The sequence below is a fragment of the Stegastes partitus genome, unplaced genomic scaffold (genome assembly GCF_000690725.1).
Source record: "Stegastes partitus isolate 25-593 unplaced genomic scaffold, Stegastes_partitus-1.0.2 Scaffold69, whole genome shotgun sequence".
NCBI classification, from domain to species: Eukaryota; Metazoa; Chordata; class Actinopteri; family Pomacentridae; genus Stegastes; species Stegastes partitus.
Window position 1 is genome coordinate 706012 of NW_007577800.1, and position 16429 is coordinate 722440.

At 43.8% G+C, this 16429-nt stretch overlaps 1 protein-coding gene across 4 annotated transcripts in view; it reads right to left on the minus strand.

Annotated features, from left to right (window-relative positions):
• kmt2a (lysine (K)-specific methyltransferase 2A) overlaps positions 1-16429 on the minus strand; it is a 39562-nt gene that overhangs the window by 18731 nt on the left and 4402 nt on the right. For 2 of the 4 annotated variants that reach the window (XM_008276331.1, XM_008276327.1), the window contains exons 2-14: positions 10838-10910; positions 7323-10705; positions 6524-6701; positions 5174-5402; positions 4352-5040; positions 3887-3963; positions 3518-3757; positions 3233-3379; positions 1961-2059; positions 1518-1638; positions 1193-1306; positions 763-947; positions 343-519 (exon numbers count right to left, since the gene is read on the minus strand). In XM_008276331.1, coding sequence (XP_008274553.1) covers positions 343-519; positions 763-947; positions 1193-1306; positions 1518-1638; positions 1961-2059; positions 3233-3379; positions 3518-3757; positions 3887-3963; positions 4352-5040; positions 5174-5402; positions 6524-6701; positions 7323-10705; positions 10838-10910 — 5712 coding nt within the window. The remainder of the gene's footprint in view (positions 1-342; positions 520-762; positions 948-1192; positions 1307-1517; positions 1639-1960; positions 2060-3232; positions 3380-3517; positions 3758-3886; positions 3964-4351; positions 5041-5173; positions 5403-6523; positions 6702-7322; positions 10706-10837; positions 10911-16429) is intronic. The other 2 variants (XM_008276329.1, XM_008276328.1) reach the window with 2 other exon arrangements.

Below are 16429 nucleotides of genomic sequence, written 5' to 3' on the forward strand. Positions count from 1 at the left end.
TCAAGAAAATACTGAACATACAATAACGAAATCTGCGATGAAACATCTTTTAGAGAGGATTTTTTCAAAATAGAAAGTGCTTTGAAAGTGCTTGTGATGGTATCTGAACTAACCCCCACTACATCAATCCTGCATTAAATCAGCAGGACAGATTTGCTAAGGAGATATTTACCCATGGCTAGCTTGCATAGATGGGTCCTATCCCTGAATGAATGTACGGGCTCGTAATGCAAGAATTCTTTTGTGTTTTGTGGCAGACAACACACTTCTCATATCGTTTCTTGAATCTGCAGCCGTTCCAGTCTGTGAGAATAGCAGAGATGCTGAAAGCAACAAACTTACCAATGAATTGTACCGGCCTTGATCCATCTTTTTCTCAACAGACTCCAGGTCTGGAGGGCAGTCACTGGGAGGTGTCGGGGTGACTTCGGTCAGGACGGGAGGATCTGGGCCCTCTGGGGAACGACGGGATGGAAGACTCTCCTCTGTCTCTGGATTCAGCTCTGGAGGCTTCACCGCCTGTCCCAAAAAGCAGAGAATAAAGCTCACACCAATATTGTTCACTCAGCTGAGGTTGCAGCTGTTTGTAACAGAATCTCTTTGTATATTCATCAATATTTACTCTGCATTCATAATTAAAATAAAAAATGAATGAGCATTAAATGACACTGTAATTTCAATCTAATAAAAATTCCAATGTTCCTGTTTGCAATATGGTAACACTGGCAAAGAATCAAAGCCATTTGTAAGCGTGTATCTGACCTGTCTGTAGCGTAACAGGTGTGTGGATGTGCGTGAGTTGAGCAGTGCAGTGAGGACATGGCGAATGCAGCCCTGAAGCTCCCTCTCCAGCGCTGTCCTCCACTCAGCTGGATGGCGTTCAGTACATTTGCTACACGTGTAGACAACACTCTCTGGCAGCTTTGACAGCAGTTCGTACATTTCATCTGAGGGACAGCAAAATGACAGGTCATTATTGCTACCATTATTAGGTTTCAGCATCTCATCTGCATGACAGCGCTCACAGCACAGCCTGTCAGTCATCTGCTAAGACAGTGACAACTGACAAGGCAAATGATGTGCAACAAGCTGCTAAAAACTAAATACAGCGCTCCACTTGAGAAGCGCGTACAGCAAACTTGTGTTTTATTATTACCTTCCACAGCACGTGGCTCTTATGGGGCTTACTAACCTGTAAGATTCTCACACTTGGCATGGACCCAGTGGTTGCATCGGCCACACTCCATCATCTTGCTGTCATAGTCATCATCATCATAGCACTTATCACACAGTGGGCAGAAGTTCCCTGAGAGAGAAGATGATAACAAGCACAGTAAGCTTTGATCACTTACAATATTGCTTCCATTAAAATGTTATCCTTTAATTGGCTGTCACGTTGTTGAAGTAAATGAAGACTTCTAAGTCTTCAAAACACACATCCATCTCCTTTAATCACAGAAAGAATAACGCTGCTTAACAGTGAAGAGCATTTTGGACTCCACATGCTGGTCGCTCACCTTTAGCAAAGAGTTTGGCACAGTCATGACACATGGAGAAATCATGTGACCACTGGGCATCCCAGGACTTCCCAGGTTTAGTGGCTCCACAACTCTTACAGCGCACACACTTGGTGCAAACCTGAAAAGGAAGAACACATAAACAAGATCATGACTACAGGGCAGAGAGTAGAAGAGTAGAAAGACTTAGTATATTAGAAATGGTGTGAAAGTGACTCTATAACAGGAGCAAAATGTTGTCACGGACACTGCCTGTGAGAGGTCCCATGAATGTAAATCGCACAATTTGAGAAAACGGATAATGTGTGAACAAAGGGAAGGGTAAAAGAAAAATGTGAGAGCATTATGCAAAAGTTTGGTCAGGCAGTGGTGCAACTGTGATATTTACATAAAGGCAAGAGGGTAGAGAGGATGTTTAAAGGAAGAGTGGTGTGCAACCATACCCAGACTCTCTTCTTCTTGGTGGGTCTGGTAGGGTGGTTGGGACCCAGGCACTCCGGGTGATAGCTGTTGCGGCACTTATCGCACTCTAGCAGCTGCTGCTACAGTGAGAAAGACCAAAAATGATATGAGATTCTGTAAATAGCATTTTAGCCACAAATATGTCACCTGGTTTTAATCTGTGATTTTAGTATTTACTTTTACCAATCAGCGTGACTTTGAAATGAGTGAATGAACAAGGCAGATGCAACAATTTAAAACATGATTAGTGTATCTAAGATTTTATGCAGAGATTTAACTACTGTGCTTCCCCCAGTTTATTATCGTTTGCATTCATAGTGAGTGTCATGGATGGATGGACATCGTTATCAAAGGCATTACGATGAAGCTATAATGTGAGCTGTATAGAGCTGTGCTTGGCAGGGTTTGTAGACAGCCACTTAGTGGCAAGTGCAGTCAAGGTTTTCTTGTGGCTTTGGGTCAACACAATTAGCCCAGGCAAAGCCTTTACAACATATAGTTAATGTGCTACAGTACTGATTTCTTACTGCAAACCATTAGCCACTCTGCCGTTCATAAATACTAAGAATAAAATGTCATGGACATGTTAACAACTGCTTCATGAGACTTCCACTCAATATTTGTCAAGTAATTATGCATTGCTTAATGTTAAGTAGAAGTTTTATGATCGCACAGCTTAGAATATCTGTGATATGATGTATCTGCAACAGCCTGAGACGCCAGTGGCCTCACCAGGAGCTGAGATTTCAGGCTTTTAGCTCACACTCCTTTGTGGAATCAGAGTGCCAGAGACCTGCTGGTGTTTAGTCAGCTCCCAGGTCAGAGATAAAAGCCAATCAAAATAATAAATTGCCTTATGCTCTTTGGGTGGGGATTTTTCTTTTTTTTTAAAGAACTCTTCGCAAAGAAACTCCCTCGCATTACCCTCTGCTTCTGCAATTGAATGACCAACCATTTTACAGATCTTACTAGCCAATAAAAGCACTTGATTGTGTTCCTTAGACCAAATACGCTCATACCTAATTCTAAAATGACAACCATACAAGGCTCACACCATGCACATTTTACACAGGGCTTGAGTTAAATAATAAAAGCATGGCAGGGATCCAAGAAGCTGATTAAATGCTGTCTGCTGGCAAGGCTAGCAAGCTTCTTTCTAGGGAAGATTCTTCAGTCTTTACACACTGTGAGTCTGAACTAAGCTTCTTTTGTGTACAGCTTTAAATTGTACACAACGGTACTGAATGGCTTACTTTAGTTTTCTGGTGCTGGCGCCCACAGGCCTGGCAGAATCGGCATCTTCGGCAACACCAATTCTCAAACTGCTCCTGGAGAGGGCGCTCTGACTCCCCCAGGCAAAAGAGATGAAACGGTTCACAGCATACCTGGCAGAACACAAACTATGGACAGAAAAAGGGAGAAACAGCACAGAGAGAAAGAGAAGAAGAGAAACAAAAGTGTTAGAATATAAGTTTAACAACTGATCTGACAAAAGGGAACTTTAAAGCCAAAGTTTTTATAACAACAACCATTTTTACCTCAACATTTCCACTACTTGCACATAGGAAGCAGAGCACCCTGGGTGTGACAGGCACAGAGGTGAGCAGGCTGAGGCCACCAGCCTCCCACACCTTTTCCACATCATGGTCCCTCTTAAAATCCACTCTGATACGATGCACTCCGTCGCAGGGCGCTCTGGACTTTACCTGGCCCCTAGTCGAGGGAGTGCTCAGCCAGTTTAAAGTACTGCTGCTGGGGGGTTTAGTGGTCAGCGGCTTCTTTTGTTTATCAGACAAGAATGGAGAGGAAGAAGACGGTGAATATCAGAAATTATACAGTAAAAACCCAAGTTTTGATGAAAATAATGTGGAAATAAACAACAAAAATCCTTTGCAGTGTCTTCTTACCTTGTCTTTTGGTCTGTGTTTGGTAGGTGACAGAGGAACAGAGCGAGAAGTTTGCTTCTTCAACTGTTTTGTTTCAACTATGAAAAAGAAACGGGATATCACATTTAAATAGGATGAAGTTAAGTTCTGCTCAGCCATTTTTGATTTATGTAAAACTTTTTCTATCATAACCTATAAATATTTAAAATGGTATCTGTTCAGATTTTAGAGTGATATATCAAGTGCTTTGCGAGATCAGTTAGTGAGACATTGTCATTCAAACATTGTCTCAATTGTCAATGTGGGAAAACATTTACTGAAAGTGGGTGGACAGGCATTTTTGCAAAATCTAAAAAAGTTTTTGATATATCAAGCTAAAATTTCCCAGATGTCATTATAAATATCTATGTCTTATGCTATAAAAATTTCAGGCAAATCAGAGGCGGCCAAACAGAAGTTGTTCGAAAAGGATGACGATTCTCTCACCTGGATCTGAAATTGTTGTTGATGAACTTTGCTGTTGTGATGAGTGCTGCTGGGGTTTCTTCTTGGGTTCGCTCAGAGAAATCTTGGGTGAAGCATCTTTTTTTGAAGGTGCCTGACTAGAAACTGGCCTTTGCTGCTGTTGTAATGGTTGGTAAGATTGCGTTGACTGGGATGGGGAATTCTGGGCTGAAGAGGACGAGGAGGAAGAAGATGAGGATGAAGAAGAAGATGAAGTGGAAGAGGATGACGTGGAGGTGGAAGCTGACACAGGCTGCTGTGGTTTGTGTCCCTTTTTGCTAACGACACTGCTCGTGACTGAGAGCTGTTTGGGGTCCGGTGTCAGGGCTGGAGACTGAGCCTGGGCTGTGACTGTGCTGGGTGCCTGAGAGGGTTCGTCTGGTTCAGAGGAAGATGCAAGGGCTGGAGATGATTGCTTCGACAATGGCTGCTGTCTTGACTTCTCCTCTCCCAGCTTTAGTGGAGGAGTTTCACTCTTTTTACGAGGAGGCTCCTCCTTTGATGGAGCAGGAGAAGTTTTGGGGCCAGACTCTGAGTTTGGTCCTTTCACCAGAGTAAGACCCTCTTTCTTCTCAGACAGCTTGTTCCTTTTCTTATCTTTCTTGCCTTTGCCCTGCTTTTGAAGAAACATTTTTGAGGGCATCCACTGCAAGTTCTGACACTTTCTCATCCTGCAAGACACAAATTTTACGTTAATTTCTTTAAAATTCCAACAAAAATGAATTAGTTTCAAAATGTTATTCAAAATTTACTTTACAATGGCAAAAATTAATTGTTACAAACAGCTCATCAGCTAAGACTCACTTGCAGCATTGCTTTTTAATGTTTCGTCCTCCAAACTTAGGCTTGTCGAGACAGTTAGTACACACGCCACAATCTTCTGGAACCTGGCAGCCTGAGCACTGGCCACAGCGGCGTGACCGACGCCCTTTCTTAGGGGGAGCTTCTTGAACGGACTTTTGTCGTGTCTCCCGCGGCTTTATAGGAGGGGACTGAGGCTCTGCCTCTTCTGAGCCCGCTACTGATGACTTGTCTGTAAAACAGATCCATCATTGACATGTCATTATAATTGACAAATTTCATCCAAATGTACAATACTTTTTTTAAACAAATTAACCTATTCTGTCAGTGGTCTAACAAATGTAAATCTTGGATTCAAAAGTTGTTTTCAAAATAATAAAACTGGACACAATGGACGCCTCAAAATTTGGCTAAATCTATGAAAAAACAGATCAACAACAATACAGTTTTTTCAATTGAAAGAAACTAAAGAAAGAAAATAATGATTTTAGATATATTTGCATAAATTCAATGCGACACATACGTGCCAGATGTACAGTCTTGTTTAGAAATGGCAAACATGGAATAATAACTAAGATTGTGCTCTTAACTTTAAACATGTCAAGCTCTCCAGCCTCATGAAAATTCACATGTCGCAACATGACATGAAACCAGTCAAAATAACAGGAACAGCCAAACTCCTCTCACTCCATCACCACTCTACTGTGTATTTGTGTTCCCATTGATGACTAGATTTCTCTTCTCCTGTGATTAGTCTGTCATCATCACATGCTGCAGAACATTTTCAGGACTTGCACAGATGTTGTGTTATAAATAACAAATGTTTAACTCAGAGTGCTCTGTAAGTCAGAGTGCTTAACACTTTATGTGTAAACACATCATATCACCAAAATATCTATGTTGAACAGCAGTGGTACAGAGGCTCTTACTAAAAATAGTTTTGTGCAAAGTGTCCTGATAATCCTAATAATGTGTACTTACTTTTTTCAAGTTTACTCATTTTTACAAATTGTTTTTGAGTGCTTTTTCTGTACTGCAAATGAGTAAAACTGTTACAATAAAAGATAGGGAAGACATATTGACCTGGTGATCTATAACATCTGATAGTACTATAACATATGTATACAAGCCCATTATTCCATTTAACTTAACACTTTATTCATCCCTAAAGGGGCAGTTGGAGGCAAGCAAATCTGTGCATTATCACTGCCTAACCATTATCATGTTAAAACTGGCAATTATGACTATTATATTATTATTCCACCCTAGGCAATTCAGCAAACTTTAACAGCCAAGCCAGAAGGTAAAAACCCATTAACAAGTCCAACGAGAGGTAAGTTCAGAAAGCCTTACCATCGTTCCCCATAGAAGATAGGATCTTCTCTCTCTCCTCCCAGGGCAAGGCACTAAGTGTGGGCATGTCATCAGGAAACACTGCCCGATTACGGCCAAGAGCCACAGCTGCACGCCGGCATACGTGCTTGATGCGAGGACCACGGACTGAGGCCTCTGACGAGTCACTCTCCTGACCCTGTTCAGCACACACCACCACAAAAAGTACAACAAATATTTGAAGAGCATATTAATAACAACAAATACACAGACAAGCGCACACCACCTGAAATGTACAACAGAAAAATCACTTTCAGATGTTGCTTGTGTCCTTGGGATGTTAGTTTTATTTGTTGTGAATGTTTCCCTGAACTAAATAAAGCTCTTATCCCTGAGCAGTGTGCAACAAGGATGAGCATGATGATGAGGTGGCAGAGGAGGGCTGAGATGGGTTCAGGCAAATTTTCTCTTCAAAATGTGCAATGCCTGTCTATAAACATCGAATCTTTAAATTAACAGAAGAAGAACAGAGAGTAGAACTGTCTGTTGAAGGGACAATACTTTCAAAAGCACAGTCAGTGCTGCTTTCTGCATAATGTATGAAGCGAACAGAATTCCCCTTAAGTAACACCCTCTGTGGGACTTTCCGCTTATCAAATTTCAGTCTGAGTACAAACACAGGTTTCTATTTATAGCAAATATTCATAGCATCATGTCAAAGTCACTTGCTTGTGGCTATATGATGAGAATGAGAGAACCAGAGAAGCTCTTTGTTGAGACTCAAAATCTATGAAGGCAAGATATGAACAGGAAAACTAACCTGGACCTTGGTCTGATCAGCAGGCTTCAGCTTATTCTTCTTTATCTCAAAGAGCTGGGCTTTAGCCTTCTTCAGTAGTCCAACTACCCGCTTGTCAGTCACAGGATGTTTCTCTGCTTGTGCCAACATCGATCCAAGAGAGGAGACAGGGAGCTGTTGTCTGCCTGGCTGCCCTGGAAGGCTTGGTGTCTGCTGGCTAGGAGTACTTCGCTTCTCTTTCTCCTTCTCCCCATCCTCACTCTCTGCTCCTTTCTCAGAGGGTCTGCCTTTCTTAGGCAGACGTCCTTTAGCAATGGACACGGGAACAGTGGAATGGAGCCCACGCACGTCTGAGGAAGTAGTGTCAGAAACCATGTCAACTGATGTTGATTTTTTTCTCCCTGGAGCCTTTTTTGGAGCAAGAGATAAGAGAGCACCTTCTGAGTCCCTCCCATCCACAGTAAACAAGCTGGAAGGTGCACTGGGGGAGCCATCTGGTGTAGAAACTTTACTTCTTTTCTCCAGGTCTTTTCTCCCTTCCCTCTTATTTTCCTTCTCTTTCTCGCGGTTTTTCTCAGAATCCCTTTCTTTTTCCTTTGAAGCAGGTTCCTGGGGAGCTGACAAGCCTTTTTCTTTGCCTCCTTTGCCAGCTCCTCGCCCTGTGTCCTGGGCACTGGAAGGAAAGATGGGGAAAAGTGGGGAAGAAGCAGATGATGTAGTTGACATAGGAGGTGGGTTTCCAGTGGCCCCTCTTCTGTTATCAGGTGTTCCTTGTGAGGCCATACTCCGCGATACAGTGGAGAAGGTGCTGAAAGAAGCAGGTGTTAAGGCACTAGTGGCTAGTGGACTTGAAGAAACCCCTGGCAAAGAGCTGGAGTTACTACTGGGGACAGACCCTGCCAGCACAGACATCTCAGAGGCACCTTTCCCCACAGATATCTGGCCTCCTATTTGGCTGCTGCGTCTGGTCATTGAGTGGGATGGAGAACGTGGGTGGCCACGTAATGTTCCCGAAACCAGTCGTCTCCTGCGCCGCGACGTTCTGCTGGAGCTAGAGGATGTCTGGTGTGGGGAGAGAGACCCAGGGCTGCTTCCAGATGATGACTGCAAGGTAACAGACTCAAATATCCGAGAGTGTGCCTCACTGGGCGTAAAGCGTGGAGCACGAAGCAACGGGCTGCGCTTTTGGATTGGTGCATCAAAGCGGGATGATGAGGGATGTTGATGGTGGGTGTGTGGGTGCAGAGGGGCAAAGAGACGAGTCCCTGTTCCTGCTCCGCTGCCTGGTGCTGGAAATGCAACTGGAGCAGCTCCCCCTCCTCCACTAACACCTTGGGGCAACAACCCCACGTCTTCAGGTGTAAGAGGGGGAGGACGGAAATTGTCGAATATGGGCTTGCGAATGAGGCCCTCCTTGGCATATTTAGCAGAGGAAAAGTACTGCTGTCTAGGGTGGGACAGGGATGTCCAGCGGAAGGTGGGCTCTCTCAGAATTGAGCGACTTCGTTTGTCTGACAAGCTGGACAGCACTGACGGTCCAGGCAGGAATGGTGGGATGGGGTGAGGCATCCAGGATGACTGGGGGTGGTGTTCACTGATAGCAGTTGTATTGGAGGAACCTGACTGGGGAGGTTGTGGAGGGGTCAGGAGGGGGGGAGGTGGAGGTGAGGAAGAGGAGGAGGCTGTGGATGAAGCTTGCTGGGAATTTACAAGTGTAGAGGAGGACATCAGCACTCCTGTAGGTGGGCTGATGATCGGCTTTTTGGCCCCAGTGGTGAGAGTCTCTCTCACCCTCTGTTTCTGACTTCCCCGGCCAACCCCCTGTCCTCTCCGGCCTCGTCGACTCCTCTCGGCCAACACGTGCTCTGGCTCTGGTTCAGAGGGAGGAGAGGGAGGCCGCGAGCTGTGCAACAGGTTGGCCTCCCTCTCTCCTTGTGAGGACGGAGAATGATCCTCTGGCTCTGACAAAGCCTGCGTGGCCTCAGAACCCTGGGAGTCGCATGATGAGTCATCCAGGCTTGGACTGCTAGACCTGGAAGACTCTGCAGAGGAGAGCTGAGAGGAATGCTGTGACACAGCACTTGAACCGCAAGATGGCGCGCTACTGCTAAATCGCCCGTTGGCTGCATTGTTGGTGTTATTGTTGAGCAGACTAGCAGCTGCTGATGGAACCGTGGGGATAGGGGCAGGAGATGGAGGAGGGGGGAGGGAGTCAATTGGAGCAGTGGTACCAGTGCTAGTAACAGCAGATGTAGAGGAGACAAGTACAGGAGAGGGGGATGAGGAGGTGGTGGAGGCGGGTTGGGCAGATGTGGAGACAGATGAGGTGGTTGTTTCTAACCGTGCCATCTTAGTATGGGGTGGTGGTGTTCCAAAACTGCCCTCATCTTCAATGAAGCGTTTGGGAGTTTTGATTATGCGAAGGGAGACAGTGCTGACTACAGGCATGATGAATTGCCTGATGTTCTTTAGTTGGGTCTTTCTGATTCCAGCTTCAATGGTACCTGCCCCACTACCCCCAATGGCTACAGCTTCTTTCTCCAGCCGCTTCTGCGCTCCTTTCTTAGCACGCTGCAGCAGCTGTTTAGCAATGGTTGCATCAGTGCGTTTAGAAGGGGGGACAATTCTAACAGGCTTTCGATGGCGAGGACTTTTTCTGAGGCCCACTGTCCTGCCTGGCTTGGAGGGAGATGGTGAGGCAGGTGGATTGGAAGAGTCCTGGTCCTCGGCACCATCCACATTCCTCAGTGAGGACTGCTGAGGTGTGTGTGATTCTGTGCCTCTGTCCCCACCCCTGACCCTAAAGGCCTTATGTTTCCCTTCCCCACATTCAATGGAGGTAGACAGCTGTGCAGCAGCAGCTGCTGCTGCTGCTTCAGCTTTGAGTCGCTCAGCTGAGGGCGGTCGCCCACGTCTGCGTCGGGGTACACCAGGTAAAGTCTTGAGGCGTGACTTGAGAGGGTTGAGTTTAGTCTCTGTTAGCCTCTTCAGGTTGGTAACTTTGGATTCACCCCGTCCACCTTTGGGAGGCTTTCCCTCAGTTTCATGTGGCTGAGCAGAGCCCACTGGCAGTCTCTTGGTGCCTTTTCTGTCTTTGTCCTCCTCTGTGTCCACGCCCAACTCAAACCCACCCTGCCTACTGTCTTCCCCTGCTGCATGGCTGCCTGTACTCCAGGCTTTCTTGCTACTTGAAGAAGGAGGTCTGCCTCTTCTCTTTTCCCCAGAGCCTGGTGGCCTCCCAGGCAGTCTTCTCACCTTCTCTGCTGGCCTTTCAGGGCCCTCAGAGTTTGCCTGTGTAGGGGAGGGAAGGGACGAGGGGGAAGGTAGACTTGCAGCAGCTTTCTGGGCAGTCAGGGCACGTGGGGGACGGCCTCTGGGCTTCTTCTCCTGTATGGGTGGGCCTGCTGATTCAACCAGAGAACAAAACAGAGGGCATTTATTTAGCATGGAAGCATTAGACATAGACAACTTATACTCTCATATTTATGTCAAGATAACTGTAAGGTCCCTGATGACCACATTTCTTTTCTTTTTACCTGAAGAAGTTGTTGAAGGGCTGTGTATTTGCTTCTGTTCAGCAACTGTTCCAAATCCTCCAAATGCTTCTTCCTACAAAAAAAGGAGAGAAAACATTAGTATTTTGTAACCATACAATTTTTGTCATGCCAAAATACATGAAAAAGCAATAGTTGGTTAACAGGTCACATTTTTAGCATCCATCATAGTGCATAATTGTCAGATGGCCTAGATGTGCAACACTTGAGTCATTGTTGAAGTCATACTCAGATGAAAACCAAGGCCTAAAGGCTATAATGATGTGCTCAATCTCACTTTCACCTCTGGCTTACTCCAGTGCTCTCATGTTTCTCTGGCTTGTGGAATGACATGTCTGCAGTTGGAGAAGACTCAAACCACAACAGACAGTTTGAATTGCGAACATCTAAATCTTATTGGGTGACTAACACTTAGCACTACACTCCTGCTCCCAAATGGAATGATAAAATGCTTAGGTGGTTAGTAATAAAATGCACCTATATAGACAGCAAGGGCAAAAACAGAAAACAGAAAAAGAGGCCTAAAGTCTAGACCCACATGAGCAGCCCTGTGAAAGTATAATGCCCATTACACATCAGCTTACACCTTTTCAGCTAGAGGTGCAAAAAGTCTTAAGTGTAGCTTGGGGACAGCAACAGACCAAAGGTTATATTGTTACCTAAATGTGGAGGGTTGTTGGATGTTGAAACACTGAGCATGCTACATGTTGCTATGCCAATGTCATCCCTTTAAATGTAACATAAATTGACTTAGAAAGTCAATGAGATAAATATTTGCCATGTTTTCATGACATGCTAATAATCTGTGATACTTCACTTACCAAACTGCTAACATATTTATGTTCTCTGGGACTTTATTTCGATGGTTCAAAAAATTCTATGTGCCACTGTAGATGTAACATGTACAGACTGTACATCAATCCTCCCTTTCATGCCTCAGCAGAGCCCTGAGATGTGCAAAGGAAAAATCACCAGTGGATGATTAACATCTTCAGGATCCTCTGTGTGCCACTTACTTCTTGCAATCAATGTGTTTAAGAGTGGAGGTGAGTATGTCATTTCATCATGTTTATTTATAGCAGCATGTGGGGATGCAGTTAAGGTTTTGTTGGCCCAGTTTGTAGAGCAGCTGCTATCCAAGTGTGTGCACACGACTGCATGCAAACTGATTTGCACCAGCTAGGAGTTACACACATCCCAATATGAATAACTGATACCTTAATGTGCCTGACACACATGCACTGTAGAATCTAATGGCAAAATACAAAAAGCGTTAATGCGTGCTGCAGAACTGTCTTTCATCTGTTCTACATATAAACAAATAACAATAACAGACAGTCAATACTGCTGTTTATCCTGGCAGGCTATATAAATCTGAGCATCCTACACTCCTCATAGTGCATTCGAGCATCTTTTTCTTTTAACGCTTCTCTCTCCACTTTGTCCCTCTCTTCACAGCGATAGCAGCATCCTCTTCTCTCTGAGCAAGCTGCTGCTCTTGGTTGGTGTTGTTGCAGAGCTGAGGGGGGCGGAGTACCAACGGACGGCACTGACTCGCTGTGATAGTGTGAGTAGCAGTCAATGACATCACAGCATGCTTTGCTAGAGGCAAGTGCGTAGAGCAGACTGCACAAATACATGTACCCGCACACGCATACATGTGCACATGTACCATCACACAAACGCCTCCCAGTCGTACCCGCGTATAGAGGGAAATAAAAGAAACACACCCCCTGTGCGTGAACTGCACATCAAGATGTAAACAAGCAGAACATAAGAGTGAGGATGCGGGGGAGGGGAGCACAGGCAAGGCAACTAGCAAACCAGGGTGAGGAAAGGAGGAGGGTTGTGGGAGGAGGGAGAGGAGGAGAGAAAAAAAGAGACAAGGAAGCAGCATCTTGACCACATGCACCATCAACAACAGAGGGTGCGCATTTGTCTCTAGGGAGTACTGAGGATGAAAGGGGTTTGGGTTTTCAACATGCTCGTGCAGAAGCTTGCCAAATCCCAATCTAAACAGGCCTCCCACACACGACAAGGCTCCCCTTTCCTCCCCCTTATTCCTGCTCTCTGCCATGCTCCCAAACACATATTCAGTCACTCACTCATTGCTTGCTCGCTCGCTTCCCGCCCACTGGCTGCCAAGCACTGAGCAGCAGCGTGTGAAACACAAGGCTCACCATGAGCTCAATAGTAGGGCAGGCACAAGGAGGTAACTTCAAGAAGTAAACAAACACTGTAGTAGACTACCGAGGTAAGGTTCGTGTACTACCTTGCAACTTGCAAGAGATAAGGTTACTGGAAAGACCTCAGTTTCCTTTTTCTCCTTGCTATTTTATCTCTTCAGCTGAAGAGTGCTCTTCATCTTTCCTTGCTTTTGCTGTCACTCTCACCATGAAATCCAAAGCAGTTTTACTTCCTGCTGGCCTGTCACATCTCATTTAACTGATCAGTGCATACATTACTTGATATAAATCACTAAAAGCTACAGAGAAGGAAATCTGATTCATTGTGGAAGCAACATTATTATTTCCTGGAGGTGCTAGGGACTGTCCCTGACAGTTAAGAGACGAATGTGAATTTGGTTTGAGGTGCATTTCTCTGTATCATACTGACAGCAGTTTTGCACTCCGAGAAAGCTAATGGGACTTTTATTGTCTTTCAAGATAGCATTTAGAAGAAATCAAACTGACTGCAGACAATGGGCTGCAGAATGGAGATCTGCTTCTGAGGTGAGGTAAACCCCAGCTTTGATCTAGAAAAGTTATTCCTTGCAAAAAGAGGTGCTTTCCAAAGTACATAATTACTTTGGATTAGTTACTCAACTATAGCATCCCTGACTGTGTAAAACAGGACAAACTAACCACCTATATTAGCACTTGTTAGTGAGACTTACAGTTGTAGGCTGCAAGTGTTCCTAAAAGCTGTGATGCCTAACAACAAGTCTGAAACTGGGTACAATTGAAGAGGCACAACCAGATAAAATCAGAAAGCAGAAAACAAGAACATGCTGATAAAGAAAAAAAAACTCCTTTCATGATCAGCTGATCGTGTTGACAACAAATTATTGACTCAGATAGTCTGCCACAGCTATCTTAATTGACTGAAAACTAGGGCTGGGCCATATCATACCGTGCACGGTAATACCAGTGTAACGTTAGGGGATGATATAAAATTGAAATATCTCAATAAAATTTGAGTGAAACGCGCATGCGCAGTGCCATTGTTTTTGTCCAGTCTAATGCACATGAAGCGAGAAGCATGGCAGCGACCGAGGAGGAGGGTGAATGCAGTGCATCGACCGACACAGTAGGGCTGGACCCAAATATCGGAACATTCTTTCGTTGTGATGGTTTCTGCAGCTCCACATAGCAATTTTGAGATCCGAATATTCACCTGCCACTCGCCACTATCCTCCACCCCCCCACCACCAAAGAAACTGGCTGCAAAGTTTTACGTTGCAAAGCAACTCTACTTTACTTTTGAGGATACTAGGCATTGTTATGCTCAGGATTTGTAAGCCCATTTCCATTTGAAATGCCTTTTGATTAAACAAATTGTCAGCAAACAATTTACAACTTATGCAATATTGATTTTGGTACAATATAGCTTTAATGCACATCAAAAACAGCTGCTTGCTAAATGGAAACAAAACTGTTCTTTTTTTAATTTGCACCAATAAAGTTGTGCAGTTTTAAAGTATTTTGTCTAGCGTCAATTATATCGTCAGTTATATCATTACCGCAAATTTTCTCATTTATATCGTGATAAATATTTTTGGCCATACCACCCTACCCTACTGGAAACATTAGGGAAGTCGCATGAAGTTCATATAGCACAGCAAAAGGAAAGAGTATGAAGCCTGAGAGGTCAGGGGGCACATGGCTGGACATTTGATGGGTTCATTTCCCACCTCAAACTAGAAGCCAGTGCTAGCCTTTACAAAATTGAAGCATGACCACAGTGTCCTTGTAATCTTTGCAAACTGATTTTAGTTGCCTAACTGTGTGATCAAGACTTAAGTATTCAAGTTCTAATTTATTATGTCTTTTTTCCCCAAATCCAACTGAAGTGTACAACTGCATTACCATTAAGCCAAGATATCAAACCTTAACCAGAGCCAGTCACTAAATTAATCATCTAGCCATTTATTGTGTTGTTTTAGAGTAGAGATAAATGTATGTCATCACAACAGTGTTTCGAACCATCTTCCTAACAAACCGAAACAAGAATATATTCACATAATTTAAACTTTTGGTCTCATTAGCTAATCTCACTGACACCATCAATATGGTGGTTTCACAGTGAAAGCCTGCCGATGTTTTCAAACAGCGTGGTTGGTCAGTGTTGTTGAATAAACCTGAACTGTAATAAAGAGATAAAATAATTCAAACATTGTATGGTCTAGAGAACACTCACAATGCACAGCACTGATAAATTCATTGCCACATTTTGTAGCAAGCACATCAAGATCTTATTTGAAAAACTAACCACTACTGATGCAATCGCTGAATTCTTCAGTCACAGTTTCATCATAGTTTATTACTGATGTTACTGCTGCTTCTGTATGTTCCACTCGATTTGTATAAAAAAAAAATAATGGGACCTCAAGGCATTGCTTTTCACAGGCTGCACGTAAGCTGAGCCAACAGCTCTGTGCTACAAGTGGTATTGTATTATTGTGAATTTTAAAAAAGAAAAAAAAAGATTATGTTGAATCACACCGTTTCAGATAAAACAATGATTGCTTTTGCACTGATTTGACAATCATGTATATGACAAAATCTTTGATGGGAGAGTGCAAATAAACCATGTGGAGAAAAAAAAAGATCAAACTTGCCATTGACTGGGGAAGAAAGTGGATAACAAAGCATTGTTTGTGCTTTTTGCCTTGAAGTTACTAATTTTTTTTCTTCAAGATTCAGCGTGTAGAATTCAGTCGCTTCAAGCAGTGAGATTGCAGAGTGCAACCAACTGAATACTCCTCGCATCATCCCATCTAAAAAAAAAAAAACAAAGGCCTTCTATTGAGGCAGTGTTTGGTTTGTTGTTTCCGGGCAAATATAAAAACAAGCTGGTGCAAGGTGGTGAAAATAACTATTTCTGAATTTTAATTTCACTTCTGTCAATAGAGTCACCTAAATCCTACACAGTGGACCTTTACATCAGACAAAAAAAAAAAAACATTAACCAGAAAAGTGATAATGTGCCAAACAGTTTAAGCTGGTAGAACATCCCAGACACAGCTGTTATGTGGCGAGATTGCATCCAAGGGAGCTACCACAGCTACCCTTACCCCATCCATATTACCCCACTACAATTACTACCAAAACCTTAAGTGTGTAAATTTCATCAACTTCACGAGCACACCTTGCTAACAAATGTGAGTATTAGTGCCTAAAGGACCACACAACTGCAGCAACACATAGACTGTTTAATTCCCAAGTACTACAAAACAAATAAGCAGAGTTCAAACTTACAAATGAAGAGTAAAAGGAGTAAGGGAGGGATGTCAAACAGATGTATAAGTTTTCAGTTGGTCAGTTTGATGTTAGAGAACAACTCAGAGGAAAT